At 36.6% G+C, this 20836-nt stretch overlaps 1 protein-coding gene across 1 annotated transcript in view; it reads right to left on the bottom strand.

The window, feature by feature from the left end:
• Window positions 1–20836, bottom strand: part of USH2A (usherin) — a 458447-nt gene that overhangs the window by 61821 nt on the left and 375790 nt on the right. The window contains exons 55-58 of the mRNA XM_087891378.1: window positions 18718–18875; window positions 12000–12158; window positions 10021–10183; window positions 4329–4683 (exon numbers count right to left, since the gene is read on the bottom strand). Of these exons, the coding sequence (XP_087747504.1) occupies window positions 4329–4683; window positions 10021–10183; window positions 12000–12158; window positions 18718–18875 (835 nt within the window). The remainder of the gene's footprint in view (window positions 1–4328; window positions 4684–10020; window positions 10184–11999; window positions 12159–18717; window positions 18876–20836) is intronic.

The raw sequence follows: 20836 nt of genomic DNA, 5'->3' as shown, positions 1-20836 counted from the left end.
GTTAAATAGAGCTTTTTTTCTTTTGTGTTTTAAAATCTTGAACTCTCCTCTTTTGCCCAAAATTTCCCATTGTTTGCAGTTTTGTACCTACCTTTTTTGGTGAGGAAAAAGAAAAAGAAAAAGAAAGAAATCTCTCTCTGCCTCATTTTGTCACCTTGCAGGTTTAGTTTCGCTTTCGCCTTTGTTTTCAGTATAGCTAGGGGGGGGGGGAAATCTGCTCCAGGAACTTTTTGCAGCTTTTTGCAGCTAATTAACCTAGCGGAAGCTGTTAACAGGGGCTGTTTTTTCTATTTTTGCAGACATGGGTCTATTCATTTTTTTTTTAACACTGATCAGCTGTAGGTCGGCCCTTTGAAGCCCCGCGGCAAGAGTTTAAAGACTTTTTTTTTCCCTCTAGCCATCAGCAGGGATTCAGGAGGCAGCCGGGAGTCAGGAGCAGAATGAAAAATCGGGACTTTTTTAAAACGCCGCGGGACGCGGGACAAATTGCTCAAAAGCGGGACTGTCCCGCCAAAAGTGGGACGTCTGGTCACCTTATCTTTGAACCCAAAGAATAAATTTTGGTCTGTATCTAGGATCTTTTTTCTTTATTTATATTTTAGCATATTGCCCATAATGCATAAAAGTGCATTTTTATGCATTATAGTCTGCATAAACGTTATACCATTATACCTTGTCCTCAGTATTGCCATTTAACATTTGAAGCCCCTATCCAACCATCCTGTCACTTTGCATTGGTATACTGGTGAATTGCCAAGGAATGTTAAGTACAGCCATGGAATCTATTAAGAACAGGCAGGCATTTGGGGATGATGGAGTATCCCAAGATATGCTGACACTTTAAGGTCTATCATCTGGAAACAAGACAAATCCACAAGTAAGCAATGAGGTAGACATAATCACCTATTGATAATAAACATTTACAAAAACAGATACATCCCATCCCATCAGCAATAAGAACTGATGTCAATTATGTCTTGGATTCTCCTCCCCATTGACACAAAAGCAGATTGGAAGAAGAAGCAAGATAAATATTCTACAGACAAATCCCACCCTCTGCAATAGGAACATTAGCAGTACTGGAAGCATTATAGCATAACCCACCATTTAACTGTAATATTTGATAATATTTGGCTTGAGTGATCAGGCAAAATATAATGCAGATAGTAAGAATGAATAAGAAATTGGTGAGCAAATAAAATATCCTATGATTTCTTTATTCACTAAAAAATAAATGAGCCATCTCTACATCATCTCTAACTAAAGAAATATATACAATGGTATCTTGGTACTCATCGTTAATTGGTTCTGGAAGGCACCTTGAGTACCAAAAAGGATGAATACAAAACAAATTATTCCCTTAAGAAATAATGCAGTGAGTCACAGGGCAACTGACACCGACAAGTTCTAGCTTGTGTGTTGAGTACCAAGCAAACAATGAGTACTGAGACAAAATTTTCATATCAAAATGTGTTGAGTACCAAATTTGATGAGTTTCAAAGCAGTTGAATATCAAGGTACCACTATAACTGTAATACTTTTAAAAATATAAATTCAAGCAAGAGATTAAGAATGGAGCATGGATCACAAGAACAGTTTAAAATTCTGTACATTAGTACAGAGTTCCTCAACTTTTTGGTTTGGTGGCCCAGAGAGGGAGTAAAGGGGGAAAAGGGGATGGTTTTGTGGGAGGGGCAGGTGGGCTTTTGTGGGTGTGCGCAGGCACCCATTGCTCACATGGTAGGGCCACAAGCGTCCACAATGCTTGTGAGAGTGAGGTTGTGCGCCTGCGATGTTCACACGAATGAGCCCTGAAGCGCCCACACAATTCACACAAGTGGGCCCTGAGCAGCCATGCCACTTGCATGAGTGGGGCTGCAAGCTCCCGTGACACTTGTGTGAGTGGGGCTGAGCATGCACACTGGCATGGCCCGTTTGCGAATAGGCCATGGATCAGTAGTGGGCTGTGGCCCACAGGTGGGGACCTCTGCACTAGTAGACATTTATGGTTAATTATTATTTCTAACTTACTTCCTTCAGACCCATTTCAAAGTGCAATGAAGATACATTCTTATAAATTTAGCATTTGGGATAAAAAATTAATAAAAGGAAAATAAATGCTAAATAATGTTACAGTACATCTATCAGAAGGAGTGTTTACCTATGGCAAATTATATGAGGAGATGATTAGCTGCGGCTCAGTGGTGCAGTGGTTAGAGTGCATTACAGCAGGCTATTTCTGCTTTCTCCGGTTGCCTGCAATTTGAAAGTTCAAATCCCATCAGGCTCAAGTTTGACTGAGCCTTTCCTCCTTCCGAAATGGGCAAAATGAGGACCCAAATTGTTGGGGGCAATATGCTGACTCTGTAAACCGTTTAGAGAGGGCTGTAAAGCACTGTAAAGTGGTATATAAGTCTAAGTGCTATTGCTATTGCTATTAGACCTAGAACATGTCACAAGCATTTTCTCAAACTCTTTAAAAAAAAAGAAAAAGAAAATATGTACAGTACATACTTCAGTAGTCTTCTAACACAGCAATGACTAAGAAAAAAAGTAAAAACTGAGATGCATTGAGAACTCTATTAATTAAAATATTTAATACATATGCTATCATGCTCTGAAAATTGCTGTCACTTTTTATACAATTCTGTAGTATCAAAACTGCAGTCAGCTACATTAAGCACTTCCACTTGCTACTGGTCAAAATCCTTACCTAAGAGCCTCCTCTCTGTTATTTTATTCCCTACTGCCCATCAATATTCTGTTCTTTTCTGTCCTCATCAATGTGGCACATAAAATGTAAGATCTGCCACAACATTATTGTCACAGACTCCACTTCTGAGGTAATAATATCTATTCAGCTCCAGATTACTGCGTTTATTAAGCTTTGCAACTTACAGTATATGAGTATCATGTAAAAGCTCTTTCTTTCTGTAGTAGTTGATTTATTTCCGATTCTGAAGAGTTATGAGGCAAATCTCCCTAATTACCAAACATAAATCATTGGTGTCAAGCTAATGTTAATTTTACTATCATGCTTAAACCAGCATGCACTGTAAATGTGTATAGATAAAATTATATTTCAAGGGTTGAAAAATATCTGATTTTGGTAGGACTCTCTTCATTCTAGACATTCAAAGCTTAAGGCAACAATCCAGAATTATGTTTAGTGGAATTTACCTCTGAGTAAACATGCTTATCCCTGGGCTGGCCCATTGGTAACGATATTGTTTAACTAAGTTTCTTTTGGGTGCTTCACCACTTTTGCTCAATTAAGAAACGTATAGGAGAATCACATACTGCAAAGCCTCTAGTGTCTATTTACAAAATGCTTCTGAGACCCTCATAGATTGTGTAAGAATTTTTCTAAAACACAAATGGAGAGTTAATATAGGAAATTAGCAGCATGTCTATTTGCCAATAAAAAAGAAAAACTGGGAAGGTAGGAAATATCCTGAGAAAGGGTGGGTAACGGTTGAATGGAGAGCAGCCTTACTGATTTGCCTTCTGGAAGATAGGTGATTTGGGACAGAACATGCCATCATAATAACAGGTTTTTTTTAAAGGCAAGTCCACTTCTTCAAGTTGTTTTACCAGGTATGCCTATTGGCTCAGGAAGATTGTCCACCCATGCGATAGTCATTATCACCTATACTACGCATACTCCAGTTAAAGGGATTATACTTGAACAATGCCAAGCAATTGACTAGATAGACAGGTTAAAAATATCCCTGATAGAAGCAATGGTAAATCATGTATGTATTATTGCCAATATAACCCTATGTATACAGTCACTGGGAATCAAGTTCAGCTCAAAGATATTGCTCCTTTTTTCCATTTTTTGGTCAACTCTTCCCTCTCAAAATGGAAAAGTTAGATGTGAAAGGCAATAAGGATAGGGCTACTGCATACCTTGCACTGGACCATTTCAAAAGCTGTAGTCCAAAACATTTGGTGCACAACAAATAGGGAAATATAAGCAATAGTGACTGATTAAGCTTATGAAAAGCATCAAATTACCAGGTAAAACAAAATCTTTACTGAATTGTTCTTTTATCTCTTCTATACCAGAGGAATATTTCTTTTAAATTGATGCCTATGTCAGCTTGAGACAAAGGAAGTTTGCTTTTGACATCAGAATTATATTTCCCCTCATATATACATTCTATGATTTTCTGAAATTCACAGAGTAAACAGCTGAGATACGTTTAAATGAACAGGTCTTTTGAAATACATGTACAAATCCTAAGAGATTGACACAGTATTTCTGAATGCTTAAACTGAATCCAAAGATGCTTCACACATTGATTGGTTAATCTAGTACTTACTGGAATTGTTAGTGTAGTAACGTCCTGAGTATTAATTGTTGGATCATTCTGTCTTTCTTGATAGACAACATGATAGTGAGAAATAGCACCATTAGGAGAAGTTGGGCTGGTCCAATTTAGGAACAGAGAATGAGCGCTGATCGCTTGTGCTGAGGGAGCTTTCATGCCTGATGGTGGAGCTTCTAAGGTCTGTGTTGAAGACCATGAACTATTCACAGAACCTTTGGAATTCTGAGCCTTGACACGGTATTCGTACTCTGTAAATGGCAGAAGAGTATCTGTAGCATCAATACATTCTAAAGTGCCCTCAGACCAGATGAACACAAGCGTCTCCTCTTGAGTCTCCATAGGACGTCTGAAAGGCAGACCAAAAAGAAGAAGAAGAAGATTTGATGGTTATTGGCAAGTTCAAATATGATAACTGGATCCTGAAGTACACATTTCAAAACTACCACAATCTAGTATAGTTTCTCTGATAAATGTTAATGCTGATCTACAAGATTGCACTAAGTGCTCCTCATGTCCAAAACATTGACCTCTTTCTGAATTCTCCTTTTCATTAAAAAAAGGAAAGGAAAGGAAAGGAAAGGAAAGAAAAGAAAAGAAAAGAAAAGAAAAGAAAGAAGTGATCATTGCAGGGTCCTTTTAAGAGTAAGATGGAAAAATGTTTGAAATGTTACCAGAAGAATTATGTATTGATTATCTTGGTGTTTTATTCATGAGTGTCATTTAGATGAGAGTTTAATATGTAGGAGACAAGTATACAATGTGCGCACTGAGATGCATATATTAATAATCTGGTTTATGGGTTTTCTAATTAAGAATAAAAATGCCGAATTACTGTGTACACAAAGTCATTAAATAGATGTTTAAGACAAGAACCTCAAAGTTTATCTGATCTAGTGTAAAAGTGAGTAATGATTTGAGTTCTACGATCTTGGACTTTTGAAGGTATTTTCATTAAATTCGGTTCATTTACATGATGAGGACTAGAATAATGATTTAGAAAACGTAAGGGAAAAACCTCAAACAACAAAAAGAAACCCATGTTTTTTCTGCTTGCCACTGAAAGCTGATTCCATGTATATATGTATTTAGCATACATTTTAGTGCAAGAAGTCTTTTCGTTTTGATTATAAAAATCAGTCATTGAAGAAAAATGGGAAAAAAATCATTTTAAGTACCACAAGCCTCTTTTTAATGCTAAGTAGTTCTGTTTGCACTGAACAGCATTTCACTTAAAAAAATAGCTGTTTGCTGAATTTATAAATTAATGTTTAGCAATATGGGGAATCTGTAAGAAACAGCTTCCCTGCACTGAAATATCAAAAATGTCACCAACTGTGAGCTTTTCCACAAGCAAAAGCTGAACAATGTAGCCTGGTTAAAGTGTTTAGATCATATTACTGCTGAATATTTAATGAAAGAAACTTATGCTTAGGCAAATAGTTCCATCTGTAGTGCTAAAAAGACAGCATATCTTGTATGAATAAACTGCGAACAGAAGTGTCTGAGCAATCTCTAATCATTTCAAAAGGCTGAGTATTTAGAATTCAACTGCTCATTTAAGTGGAAGTTTTTCTCCTAATATAGCAAGCAATAAAAGGAGAAAGATGTCATTTTAAAGAAATGTCACTTGCCTCTGCTTCTATGCTTTGCTTGCCTTGCCATTTACTCCAGGGGTGGGTTCTACCTACCTTTACTACCGGTTCACAATGGGATTGCGTTTGTGCCGAGCTTCTGTGCATGTGCAGATCGCCTATGATGACATCTGGGATGGTGGGAGGAGCCTCCCACTGGTTTTACTACCGGTTCTTGCGAACCAGTCCAAACTGGGGGCAACCCACCACTGACTTACTCCTAAAATATGTAGTCGGATTTCCAATTTTTACCATGGTAAATCTGCACAGCCAGTAACATAGCCAGTATATTTGAAGTGTTTATTCTGAAATTAGAAGGGCTTTTTTTAAAAAAAAAATTAAAATGGAAGATGTCATTTTTTGAGTCAGTGTGTGAAGTTTAATTTTGTGGTTTTTGCACAGCTATGCATGTAGCTTTTTTCATGTGACAATTGCGTGCTCATTATAAAAGGCTCTCCCTTGGCCTCTGCACATTCAGCCTTAGGTCGGAAAAGAAGCTTGGGGAGTGTAATTGGCAAACACCATGCATGCGATGAAATGTAGTGAGGACGTGGATCCCCATGGGCAAGAGGCTGCATTCCAGAAGAGCCCCTCCCTGATAATTCACTGGGGTAGATCTGTACAATTGGGTACCATCAGCATATTGATTATACCTCATCCCATGGCAGTGGATATGCTTACCCAGTGGTCACATGTAAATGGTAAATAGGAGAGGAGAATGCACTTTTATAGTCACTCACTTTACAAATACTTTGTAACTTTGATTAAAATGGTAAGTGCGTTAGAAATGGCTGACACTAATATATGGAGACATCCCGAAGTGTAGACAGAAAGTGGTTCTAATAATCAGAGATCTCTCTTAACTCTGCATTATTCTTTACAGTCTGGAGAAACTCTTGAACTCCATTCCCATCTTTTAATCATTCAGTGCCTGACTATTTCTCCCCCAGTGGTGGGTTTCAATTTTTTTTACTGTGGGCATGGCTTGGTGGGCGTGGCAGGGGAAGGATACTGTAAAATCTCCATTCCCACCCCACTCCAGGGGAAGCTTACTGCAAAATCCCCATTTCGTCCCAATCAGCTGGGACTCGGGAGGCAGAGAATAGATGGGGGCTGGGCCAGTCAGAATTTTTACTACCAGTTCTCCGAACTACTCAAAATTTCTGCTACCGGTTCTCCAGAACTGGTCAGAACCTGCTGAAACCCACCTCTGTTCTCCACTCTATAGAACAACTAAATATTGCTAAAAGGAAAAACCTTCTTCTAACCACTTTGAATATAAAATACCCTTCTAGCCACCGTTAAATATAAAATCAAGTCAACCTTATGATAACATGCTTTTAAATGTTATCATATTGACTTTATTTTGTATTTATTCTGTAATCAAATCTCTCTCTGTGTATAAGCTTGCTTTACATAGGGAAATATGCAGCACTCACATAAATACACACAAGATATACACAGGTTTATGGTACAGAAATAAATGGATAATAAATATTGCCATCCCCCACATAGTTTTATTCCAATTAAGACTCTAGGCTTTTGGAAAAAAAGATTTGTGATGGGTAAGGAGAGAGAGATATCATGAAGGTTAGAATAGAAGAAGCCGAAACCCTTGCAAATTTAGATCCTTCAGTTTTAATGAAAAACTGCCTACTCACTTGCTGGTTAAATAAATTTAGTTTAATGTACAAATGACAATAAGGCAGGGCAGCAAAAGATGAAACAGAAATTACATGCAAAACATCATCTAAAAATATTGAAGGGTTTTTGTTATAGCAGTCTAAGACTGTGTATGAACACTGCATGAATAAAAGTGCTGTGCTTACATTCCATTTCTGTCCTTACATATTTCTGATTTTTTTTTCATAGCTATCTGAGAAAGATGTGATATTGTTGTTGTCTAAGCACATTTAAACTTCAGCTGAAATAACTGCCAAGTGATTCATGCCTATGTAGGTGAATATAACGATTGTATCTGGAGCCCCAGTGCGCCATTTTCATTTCACTTTAAATAAAAAACAAAATGTATCTATGTCAGTCAGTGCCCTTCTGCTGTACTCCGAGGTATCAAACAGGCTACAATTATGATTGTGAAGTGATTGTGTCACATTGGAGGAAGGTTTATTGCTTTTGAGTCTGCTAGGCAGTAACACATTCTGTTTCATATTACTCTTTATATCATTGTTTGGCTGTGACTAGAATAATCAAATGCGATCAAATGCTGTCAAATTCAATTTACAATATTTTCCACTTTCTGCATTATATTTCCTGCTTTCCCTGGCTGCTATGGAATTGCTACTATAATCACCAGTGTTGTTTACAAAATCAGCAAAATGAAAATGTGTTTTGGACTATGAAAAATACTTTATTTCCTTTTATAAAAAATTGAGGCTTAATTTATTTGGTCATACAATTAGCATAGAAAAGGGAAAATATTCCAAGTCGAGCAGCATTTTAGAAACTACTAGGAACCTTCAGCAAAACTACTAGCAAGTTGGTTCAAAAAAAAAAAAAAAGACATACTAACATCAACTGCTTTTTCAGGATTAGTTGCTCCTTGACAAATAGGACAGAGCCAGCCAAATCAAGTTTGACCAGGTTCCTTTGTCACTATGAAGATCTCGCAATTTCAAACATCAGCCTGAATTCTGTCTTCCTTGCTAAGCCAGTGTCATTGGCAGTTATTGCCTAGCCCAGGAGTCTGCAGCCTTAAACACTCAAAGAGCCATTTGGACCCGTTTTCCACAGAAAAGAAAACACCGGGAGCCACAAAACCTGGGTGGGTGTGGCCAACTTAATGTCACTCACTTCCACCAGTGACATGACCCCCCCCCCAGGCACGCTTACCCAGCCAGTCATTAGGGCAGAGAACCGGTTGTTAAAAAACACCGGGAACCACAAAACCTTTTTGACATCTCTCTCTCTCTCCCCTCCCCCTCCCCTCCCTCTCTGTCTCTGTATCTCTCTATGTCTCTCTCTCTCTCCCCCTCTCTCTGTATCTCTCTGTCTTTGCCCTGGCTATTTCTCCATCCCTCGCCATCGCCCTTACCTTCTCAGGCCAGGTGAGGAGTGACTGGGTGGGGCCAGTCAGTGGTGGGATCACCCAACAGGGAGCCACAGCAGAGGGCCCAAAGAGCCGCATGAGGCTCTGGAGCTGCAGGTTGCTGACACCTGGCCTAGCCTAAGGAACAATTTCTCTTTTCCTGTCACTCCTTCCTTCAATTCCATAGGTCCATCATGTTTTCATAGCAATGATGATTTTCAGGCTAATGCCTAGTTCTTCCTATTTATTTTCTTCAAACTGCTTTCCACTCATTCTCTCCCTTTCCTCTTAGCTTACCATCTATCTGCATTCATTACTTTGGATTCTACAGAGTCGCTGCCCCTTTTCCAAACAATTTCTCCAACATACCAGCTTTTCTTCCTTGAACAATTGAACATTGTTATCAATTAAATTTTCTTAATCAATGAAGACAGAAGGCTTTCTGCCACAACCCCCATAGAGATCTGGGGCAAGCAAGCTATGTGCAAGTTTAAAATAGTGTAGAAACATGTACACAATACTAGTGACTTTTTCTTCTAATTGGAGTTTGTTGAATTTGGTGGATAAAACACCAAAGTAGATCTGATCATAATGAATGCTGACAAAAGAATTACATTGCACAAGAAAGCCAGAAGAGTTTTAATGCATATGTAGATTCTGCATCCAGCATGATGCATATTTGAAAAAGCTATTTGACCTATCTACATTCAGGAAGGCTCGTTGACTTGGTTTAAATGTTCTTTTCGCTATGCTGAAAATGCAATTCATGGTCAACGCTCAAAACAGCAGTAATGTTAAAATACTTTTTTATAACAGCAATGATGAAATAATCTTTCTTCCATAATCACTGTGTCTTTCTGGAGCACTGGGACATTTATTTGGATGTTTTGTGTACTGCTTAGGCCTACCCATCTTGAAAAAAACCCCTCACTTTTACAGAAAGCTTCCACTACATAGTGAGGTCTATAATATTTAATGTTTAAAAATACAAAACTTCAAGAACTACCTGTAAATAAAGTAGTTTCTAATTATCCCATTGGGTTTTTTAGGAGGTAACCATTTCACAGCTATATATGTTGGTCCAATGGCTGAAATGACAGGAGGGCTCAAATCTTTAGGAAAGTCTTCAGCAGTGGTTGCATATACTTGTTTACCAACTCCACAGCCAGCTAGAAGAATACAAACCAGATTTTAGGAATTATATTGCCTTTCAAGCATGCAAAGTACTTTTCTAATTGTCAAAGAGTCAAGAACTAATCTTTCTTAATGAAAATATGTCTCTTTCATATCATTGTAACCATATTAATAAAAAATTAAATATATAGTGTCTTGAGGCTTCTAGTAGAAAGTTCAGACAAAATTATTTTATTTATCTATTAAATTTCTACATTACATTACCTGTCTCATCTCTGGGCAGTTAACACTATTCATCAGAGTTCAGTAAGTAAGTAAGAAAGAAAGGAAAGTATACCATTCATAGCATCTTCCAAATCAAGCTCAGCCCTTGGTATCTTCATAGACAGATCAATGCAGCTTGTTGTGATTATTTTCTGAGGGGTTTTCTTTATTTGCCAGTCTAGCCTAGAGCTATGGTATTCTAGAGAATTTTCCATCCCAATATTGTTGAGACTCAACTTGTCAAACTATTTGTGTTCAGTAAGTCATGCATTGTTTTTCACTGTACTGCCAACATCTGCTCTAGAAGTTTTTACACACACACACACACACACACACACGTAAATGAAATAAAATATTCTTTAAGCTGAATTTAATTGGATATGCCCATGCAGTTTTCTTGGCAACAGTGAGGAAGACTTTTACCATTTCTTCTAGGACTGTTTTCATTTCCTACTTTTGTCTATAGTTTTGGAGGGTTCCTGAAGATCTACCAACCAAATACTAACTAGAATTAATCCTTATTACTTTCTGAGCCTAGACAATATTGCCTAAAAATGGCCATTTTTTTTCTTGAAAATGTTTTTTTAGAAATGGCAGTCGCAAGGACAGACAAATGAACACATGAGTTCCGATTTGCTTTCTTAGTTTCTGCCCTATATGGTGTGTTGATCCAATTCCTCATAAAGTCCATTCAAATATATAAAATAAATTGATATCAAAGTCCATTCATAACACAGATAGATAAGTAAGATAGTAAGCTGACACAAAATCACCATTTTCCATTTTGCTTTAACAAAGGGAAAGCAAAAATAAGAAGCAATACTCATTCCTGCTTGCTTACTGGTTTGCTTTCTGAAACTCAGCCAATTGAAAAATCTTGGCAAAAATTGTGTTTCTTTTAACATATGTCAACCTCATGTTCTCGGCTCAGTTATCAGTCCTTATTAAAGTCCTATCTGTTTGGCAATGTATGATTTACAACATTCCTTCTTTTAGAATACAGACCATGCAAGATATTTTTGAAACAATTTGGTTTGGGGCAAGATGATGATGATGATGATTTTCCAAAGATTTAGTTTGTTTTCCAATGGAGGAATGCCACTTGCCTCAGAAGCCCAGAGACCAAGGCAGTCTCATATTCAATACCACCTGAAGAATTCCATTATGCTGTACCCATGTTAACAAAACCCATTAGATCAGGTTTCATACATTTCTTATAATTCTAAATAAGAGAGAGCTATCCTTTTGTTTCCTATGAATAATAAAAGGGATATATAAATTACTGATGTAGCATTAATTGGGAATGGATTTTCTCCGATGTGTATTTCTAGAACAATTTTAAAAAACACCTTGTTTTATGTTTTTCATAAAAAGGGCTGACATTCTCCCAAATGTGAACTATTTAAATTTTCTATTGAAATATTCATGATACAATATGGAGATGTGTAAAATAAACGATTCAATCCTAGGTTTGCTTTTACTAGGTAAACATTTTGGAATAAGATGTTATTCTGTTATTTAAACAGACTATATTTTGCAAAATTGCACTGTCTTCCAATAACAAAATGGAATTACTTAACATCTTACCATTCTGGCAGGCTTGTATCCTTATCTCATATTGGGTGCATGGATCAAGTCCATCCAGAACAATGAATTTGGGCTGCCCAACTGGTTTTACAAGTGGGGCGGTACTGCCAGCATCTAGTAATATATTGTACTCCAAAGGTACATTGCTCTTAAATGACCCTGTAATAAAATAAATAAAATAAGTTCATAGAATGTTATTGAAATTGGAAATGGTTGGAAGAAAACTTCCTATATTTTAAAATAAAAGCAGTGATTTTGAAACTACTATAGCATTGATGTTCTGATGAATGAATGGAATGAAATGGGCAGACTGACTAAACTCAGTGGGGAAACCACATGACTTGGTTAGTTCCAGAGTTCATACATTTATGTCAGAATGAAAGGAACAGTAAAAGCAAAAGTGAACTAATTTACCCTAAGTACAAATGGCAGTTTTGTTATTTGGTGTCAAAGTTACCGTGAGCACAATGACAACCTGCCATAATGCATTTTCATGTTCACTAAAGAACAAGGATTTAGTTGGTTAATATTCCCAGCAATACTCTTTTTCATAATTTACAACAACTAGATGCTGATAGGTTATTTAACATTTATGAAGTTAAGATGTAATCAGAAAACCATGATTATCTTTATGAATTAAAAAAGTTAAATTATTCTGCTTTTTTTTTTTTTTATGACTTCATTGCATGGCAAGTGCAAATTTTGTAACAGGACAAGTCAAACAAACAGCATCTCGATGGTGTCCCCTGCCATTCTTCTTTGTATTTACACAGTGAAAAATGGACAAGTCATTCGAAGGGCATCTTGAAATGTTCAATACTGTATTCATTTTAAAACAAATATGTCCTGGAAGGAAAAGGTTTAAGAAAAATAGTTGCTTTTAAATGTTATGTTCAAGATTCTTGATTAGAGACATTAGTAGAGTCAACGGGTAATAGAAGCTATTAATTTTGAAATATATTTTCTCAATTAAACCTGAAATGGTGGTGTTTCAGATTCAATCTTTAATTCTTATAGAATTTCACTTTAAGGGTTTTCATGCTTTGGATTAATATAAAAGAAAATATTTGTTTTCATTAAGATTTATTATTGTATACCTATCTTGTCATAAAACCAGAATATATTACACTGCCTTATTAAAGTAACTTGATTAATACCAAATAGGCAAATAAAAATGTTATTTTCTCAAACAAAACAAAATCACCATAAGCAAATGAGATTTCTAGATACATCTTACATTAGCAATGCACTGTGTAATTTTTACTGTGTTCTGACTGCTACTAAAATTCTGTATACTCAATCTGGCAACTTTTTTGTACAAATATAGACCAAGCACATAGTAGTAGACCAGGAATTGTAGATAGAGAAGGAAGGCAAAATGATTGATAAATGCTTATTATTTATTTTAAAAAAAAACAGCTGTTAACCAAGGTTAACAATTACTTGCCTGCTTGCCCAGTTTTTAATTTTGGTTTTCAAGCAACAGGGTTATATGCTGCAAGTACTGAAATTAGTGGAGCAGAGGAGATAGCTGAACTATTATAGAGAAGTTCAAATGGCAAAGAGCTGGCAGTTCAGTTAATCTGTAACATTAAAGGATGACCTCTTAAGTCTGTTGGGTGAAATGTTGAGAAGATACTGGAAGGCCATTTCTCTGCTTCATTATAACCAAAGAAAAATCTCTTCCAACAAGAAAAAGATGCAGTTTTATAAACCCTCAAAACTTATTCTAGTACTTAAAGTTTGAGGAAAAGTTCCAACAGTCTTAGGTTGGAAAAAGTAAGGATAGCTGGTAAAGATGGAAATCAGAAATTATTATGGGTGGAAGTTTCATGACAATTTTCTCATAGAACAATACCGGTATTAGGTACGAGAATCTATCTATAATACTTCTAGGTATGGTGAAGCTACCTGCAATGCATTTAGTTCTCTAGCTGGCCAGATTGATATAATGACCATGAACAAAACAATCTTAATATGAAAAATAAACTGAATAGCCTTAAACAGTTTTGAAAGAAAAGTGGTGAGATCCTGGAATAAATCCAATATTGTGGTTAAATTTTCATGTGGGATTAGCTTTTGAATTAGAAAACAGGCCTTTCAAGAAATATATGGTGATAGTACGGAAAGATATCATAGTATTATCAATCTTGTCAACCATACAAAAACGGCTATTAATGCATTTTAAAATAAGTCAATATCATTAATAGTGCCATCATCAGCAAGTCTACATGCTTGTGACAATAATAAGCTTTTGAGGTAGACTGGACTGAAAGATCGCTCAGACCACTGCTATGTCTGAGGGTAAAGTAGAAGTGGGGTCTCTCTATCTCAATCACGTTATCAGCCTAAGTGAAATAGGTTCAAACATCTTTCCATTCCTTAACTAATGAAACCACTACTTTTACCAATTTGGTAAGAGGTTTTTTTTGAATTATTAAATTTATAAAGCTTTGGAATTTAGAGATACCACTATGGTTGAAACATCCTAAGTAAAATAAAAAGAGACTCGATGTGTATGGATGGGTCCTTATGCAATCTAAATTTATTAAGAAGACAAGGAGATCAAATGCCAAAATGTTGCTTCTTTTCATAGAAGAAGGATACTGTGACCAACTAGCTTCTCATTAACATTTGATGAATAAAAAGTAATTTTATTCTAGGAGACAATATCAGTTAAAATAACCGATCTCAGTGGGAGAATCACTGCCAATCCTTATTTTAAAGCTTGATTTCAAAAGAGAGAAATATAGGGCCTTCTCTGTGGGGGCACCTACCCTCTGGAATCAGTTGCCCCCAGAGATAAGGAGAATCCAAGACCTCAGTGCCTTCCACTGTGCCCTTAAAACCCATTTTTTCCAGCAAGCCGGGCTGGTTTAGGAAGAAATTTTTAAATGTTTTAATTGGTTGTGATTTTTAATTTTTGGGCCAAATTTATATATATTTTAATTGTTTTTTAATATTTGTATTGCATGTTTTTAATTCTGGCTGTACACCGCCCTGAGTCCTCAGGAAGAAGGGTGGTATAGAAATCGGAAATAAAATAAAATAAATAAATAAATATCGTTTCTATATAAAGTATTAAAAGAATAAGAGAGGAATTATCCATGGAAAAAGTAAACTCTAAGGAAAATAAGATTCAACCTGACATGAATACTTCCTGCAGGGTGTGTAATTCATGTTATAATAGCTATTATGTAGGGAGGAACGCTGTACTACTTTCAATTGCTCCTATCACCACCTGCTTTTTCACAGTACCGCAGTTTCTCAGGTCCCAATTTTATGGGTTGCCTTTCCTTTACAATTTAGCTTTTCATGGATAGTCTTAGATATAGCAAAGCCTCATATCTATTTGTCAGGATTCTTGTAAAAAGACTTTCTTGTGCCATCTTTTTTGACAAATTCTCAGTTATTGATCTCTTGGTCAACACCACTCCACAAATCCTCAGCCTATCTGCATTCTGTATCTAAAAAATTTCTATATTGTTATTGGATCTTTGTAAAAAACTTTCCTGCTTCATCAAACATTATGTTTCTACTTAATTTTTCAGATAATAAGCCTAATGGATCCACTTTATGGTCAGCAACAAGCTTAATCATTCCTTAAGATGCATTATTGTTTGGAATTACTGATTAAAGAAGATAGATTTTTGATGTAGCTTTCCTTTTTTGTGGATGGGTGACAAGTGCCCTCACCTATCACATCTGGTAGGAGATGCAATATTTATCACACACTTCATCAGACAAAGAAAGTGGATATGCTAGACAGGGAGAAACTGACACCAAAATTGAAATTATGAACAAGGTCTTATGAGTAAGTTTATGAGTAAGTTCCTCTTTTAACCTAAAAGAATAATTATGAGTAATTTCTTCTTTTACAACGTTGTTCAGTGTTCCAGGGAATCCACACAAGCTTTACAAATATACATGGCTATCAGCTGTTTCACATGTCAAGAGCCTTGGTAGTACAGTGGTCTAAAGCACCCTGTTATTAACATCAGCTGCCTGCAATTACTGCAGGTTCGAATCTTACCAGGCTCAAGGTTGACTCAGCCTTCCATCCTTTCTAAAGTAGGTAAATTGAGGACCCAGTTGTGGGGGCAATAAGCTGACTTTGTATAAATATACAAAAGTATGAAGGCTATTGCTTAATGCATTGTAAGCCGCCCTGAGTCTCCGGAGAAGGGCGGCATATAAATCAAATTAAAAAAAATGATAAGGTTGAATTCTTGGTGTGCGAGTGAACTATGCTGTACTTACTCAGCACATTAATTTCTAAGCAAGAGCTTCTTATCAGCCTTTCTCTTCACTTCCCTTAGAAAAATGCTGGTAACAGAACTGTCCTTTTAAAGTGATGGGCAAGTTTCTGTTTCAAATGTTATTAACGTGTCTAAGTGTAGAAAAATCTTGGATCAAACCAGGATCCTATAGTGCCCCCATCTGTGTCCTTGTCAGGCACCCCAGGAAGTGCATAAAAGAAAACAAAAGATGACAGCTGACTGTAATTATCTGTTCCCATATCCCTAGGAGCAGATATTTTACATTCACTTCCCGCATGGCAACGTGCACTAAACTATGAGAATCTACTGTAATTTCTTATCTTTAAGTTTTAAAACATATCAACTCAAACAGATAAAAGGGAAAGGAAAGAACAGAGGGAAGTTTTTATTTTTATCCAAAAGAACTTAGCTTTTCTTTTTGATCAGGGTTACCATATAAAGATTGTTGTTGTGGCCTGTCGGCCGCTGGTCCCTCCAACAGCCGAATCAGAGGAGGAGGCATGGAAGTAAGGGCCAGCATCAGGGCAACCTGGGAGCTCCAAGGGGGAAGAGGGAATCGAGCTGGAGAGAGAGAGAGAGAGAGAGAGAGAGAGAGAGAGGGAGAGAGAGAGAGAGAGAGAGAGAGAGGGAGAGAGGGAGATAGGCAGAGCCTGGGCCATCTGTTAGCCCTCAGATGGACAGCCAACAGCCCCCAGGTCGGGAGGTGGTTGATGAAGAAGAGGAACAGCTGGGTCCAGTGCCTGATGTGCAGCTGTGTAGAAGGCAGAGAAGGGGAGAGCAGTGGAAAGGCGTGCGCTGATCCTGGGGAAGGACGAGCCATCGCTGCAAATGAGGCCCCACCCTACCTCTGGGAATAAAAGGAAGAGGGCAGAGATGAATAGGTGTGGCAGACAACTATTCATCTTCCGGCCGGCTGGACTTGTTAGCCTGTGAGATAAACTTTTTGCGGAACTGCTGGCGTTCCTACTAAAGGAATCATTTGAGTTCACGTCAGAAGATTTGTCATGTCTGGAGAGCTAGGTCAGAACAATTGTGTTAATTCAGATGTTTGGCAAATAGTACCAGCATATTCTATATAGCTTGAGATCATCCAGATGTTTGCAGGACATCCAGATGTCATCTATTTTTTAATTAAAAATTCTTGGTGTAAACAACCTGATCACATAAAAAAATTCCACACATCGCTTTAGCTAGGTCCTAGCTTACACAGAGAATGGACTGTTAGAGTGAATATTCAAAGCTTTCATAGAAACTTATTATCAAAACTGAGGCAGTACAGGACACTTTCCAATGAAATCAGCTGTAGATTATAAGTCAAATTCATCCACCTTCTCCTGGGTTTTTAAATCCTTTTAGGCAGTACAGGTGGAGGGGAGTGAGTTTAATTTAAGATTTTAATCTTTTTCATATATTATAGCTTTTCTATAATGGATTTTGTGCTTCTGAAAACTAAAAGATTGACAGCTCAGGATATTATAGATCTATTAAGAATTGATTCAATGGACATACAATAATATTTACTATTCCAAGCATGCATGTAAATGTTTACCTGGTAACTTTATATTTAATGTTTTTATATTATCTTTTCACCCGGTGACCTTTGTGCAAGGTGTAAATATTTTAATATTTTAAATCATTTGGGATAAATACTGAATATTAAAATGGTTATTATGTTTTTAGCAATACATATCAATATATTTGAATATTTTTTATAACAGAAGTGAATAGATTTTTTAAAATCCTAAATTATAAACAAGCTAATTTGTTATATATCATTACTTTTTTAAATAAATAACAATATTACTTATAAGCATCTCTCTCTCTCTCTCTCTTTCTCCTATCTATCTTCATCATCTTGCAATGCTACTTCTCATTACAAAAAACCTAGGATTTATTTTACCTTTCTTTCTGAACTTTTGTCGGTGTGTGTTTAATTTGTGGTCATAATGACTGAATATGTATTGCATTCAATAGAACAGGAAACAAAAAGAAGCATGATTATCAGTGACTGTTTCACCCTGTCCTGAAACCAATTTTAATAAATTGATTAATTTAGACTAAAATAGACTGAAGCTACAACTACTAGTATAGCTCAATGCCCATCATTAAATTAAATCCATAATATGGCATTTTTTATATTTGAACAGAGTATAGTTGATTTTATTGCTTAATTATTTCATTAATTAGTTTATCATCTGTTACAGATGACTTAAATTATTTTGATGCCTAAAGTAGAAAAATCCAAAAGGTGGTTGTCTATTGCTGTTATATGGAATTGATAACATTTCCTAATATCTGCCTTAGGATGTACCCTTGCATCAAAACAACTTCCAAGTATGCCTCTTTATATAATGGGAACCAAGCAGAGGAAATAATAAATAACTGAAACAGATACATAAGTTATCTATGAACTTCTGAATACTAATACATATGCTTACCAGGAATGTCCCATGCTACGAATATGGAATATGCATTAATTACTGTGATATTATATGGTATGTGAATCTCCTCTGGTGTTGTTGCTGGTGTCTGGACGATATATTTTTCACTGATATTGCTACCACCCCACGTACTGGCTTCTAGCTGGTAAACGTATCTATAAATACACATGAAGGTACGAGGGGAAAAAAAGGAGAAGAAGAAACAAAGCCGAGAATATAAAAATATTTTACAATTATTTTAGCATTCATTATATTTATCATATTCCAACACAATGTAATGTCAACCATTTATATGAATGTCATCTCCCCCTTCTCCCTCTCTCTCTCTCTCTCACACACATACCCTTAATCCATCTATTTTGTAGTTATGCATTAAGAGCAGGTACTAGAAATAAGTGCTTATTCTTTGGCCATCATGCATATGTGTAGTGTAAGGTGGACGAGGATCAAGGAGACCGCTTAACAGTTATTCTGCCTGAGGGACTTCACTCACTATCTCTCAGATCAAACTATCTCACAGGGTTGTTGTAGGGGGAAAAAATGGAGAAGGAAACATTATGCATGCTGACATTTATGGTCCTATATGAAAGTGGGATGCAAATCTTACAAGTCAATATCTGACAAGCTAATTGTACTAAATTGTACTTCCTATGTGTACATGTAGGGAAAAAAACCTTCCATAATCTGTGCCACCATTTTGTCTTTCCTTTATTTCATGCACTCTTTTTTAAAATATGGTTTCTGAAACAAAAGCCTATCTATTCATGGTAGCTGTAGCTGGATTGACAAAACAACATATTTGTAAACAAAATCAGCAGCAGTGGTATGACTGTATGGCTGAACATTTTGCATGGCTTAATTAAAAATATCACAATATGATAGATATGATTGATTGGTAATTACAATGGATGGAAATAGCTAGCCAGCCCTGACTATTCTAGAAACTCAGGATTAGTTATGGTTAACATGTGAACAGAAACCACTCTGACCCTGCAGGCTATAGATTAGACTAGAAAAATAAATCCCAGCAGAAACCCACTTCCATATCATGGCAATAGACAGACACAGACTTCAGAGGATAATTAGAACTGCAGAAAAAGCAATTGCTACCAACCTGCCATTGAGAACCTGTATACTGCAAGAGTCAAAAAGAGGGCTGTGAAAATATTTACAGACCCCTCACATCCTGGACATAAACTGTTTCAACTCCTACCGTCAAAACAACGCTATAGAGCACTGCACACCAGAACAACTAGACACAAGAACAGTTTGTCCCCGAATGCCATCACTCTGCTAAACAAATAATTCCATCAACACTGTCAAACTATTTACTAAGTCTGCACTACTATTAATCTCATCGTTCCTACCACCCATCTTCTTCCACTTATGACTGTATGACTGTAATTTTGTTGCTTGTATCCTTACAATTTATATTGATATTGTTTCCGGATTGCTTATTTGTACCCTATGACTATCATTAAGTGTTGTACCTTATGATTTTTGATGAAGTATCTTTTCTTTTATGTACACTGAGAGCATATGCACCAAGACAAATTCCTTGTATGTCCAATCACACTTGGCCAAATTCTATTCTATTCTATTCTATTCTATTCTATTCTATTCTATTCTATTCTATTCTATTCTATTCTATTCTATTCTATTCTATTCTATTCTATTCAATAAACACACATGCTGGAATATAATTTCAGAAATTCTAGACTTGGATTAACCTATTTGTGTAAGGTGACCAGACGTCCCGCTTTTGGCGGGACAGTCCCGATTTTTAGCAATTTGTCCCGCGTCCCGCAGCGTTTCAAAAAAGTCCCGATTTTTCATTCTGCCTCCTGAGTCCCGCTGCCTCTTGAGCCCCAGCTGATGGCTAGAAGAAAAAAAAACTGTTTAAACTCTTGCCCGGGGCTTCAAAGGGCCGCCCTACAGGCAATCAGTGTAAAGAGTTCCTGAAACAGTTTTTTTCCCCCCTAGCTAAGCTGCAGAAACGAAACCGAAACCAGGATCTTTGGTGCAACGTGACAAAATGAGGCAGAGAGATATTTATTTTTATTTTTATTTTTCCTCCCAAAAAAAGGTAGGTGAAAAACTGCAAACAATGGGAAAT

Source organism: Pantherophis guttatus, chromosome 1 (assembly GCF_059756535.1).
Source record: "Pantherophis guttatus breed Tessera chromosome 1, ASM5975653v1, whole genome shotgun sequence".
Taxonomy (NCBI): Eukaryota; Metazoa; Chordata; class Lepidosauria; order Squamata; family Colubridae; genus Pantherophis; species Pantherophis guttatus.
This window is presented reverse-complemented; position numbering and strand designations above follow the sequence as displayed.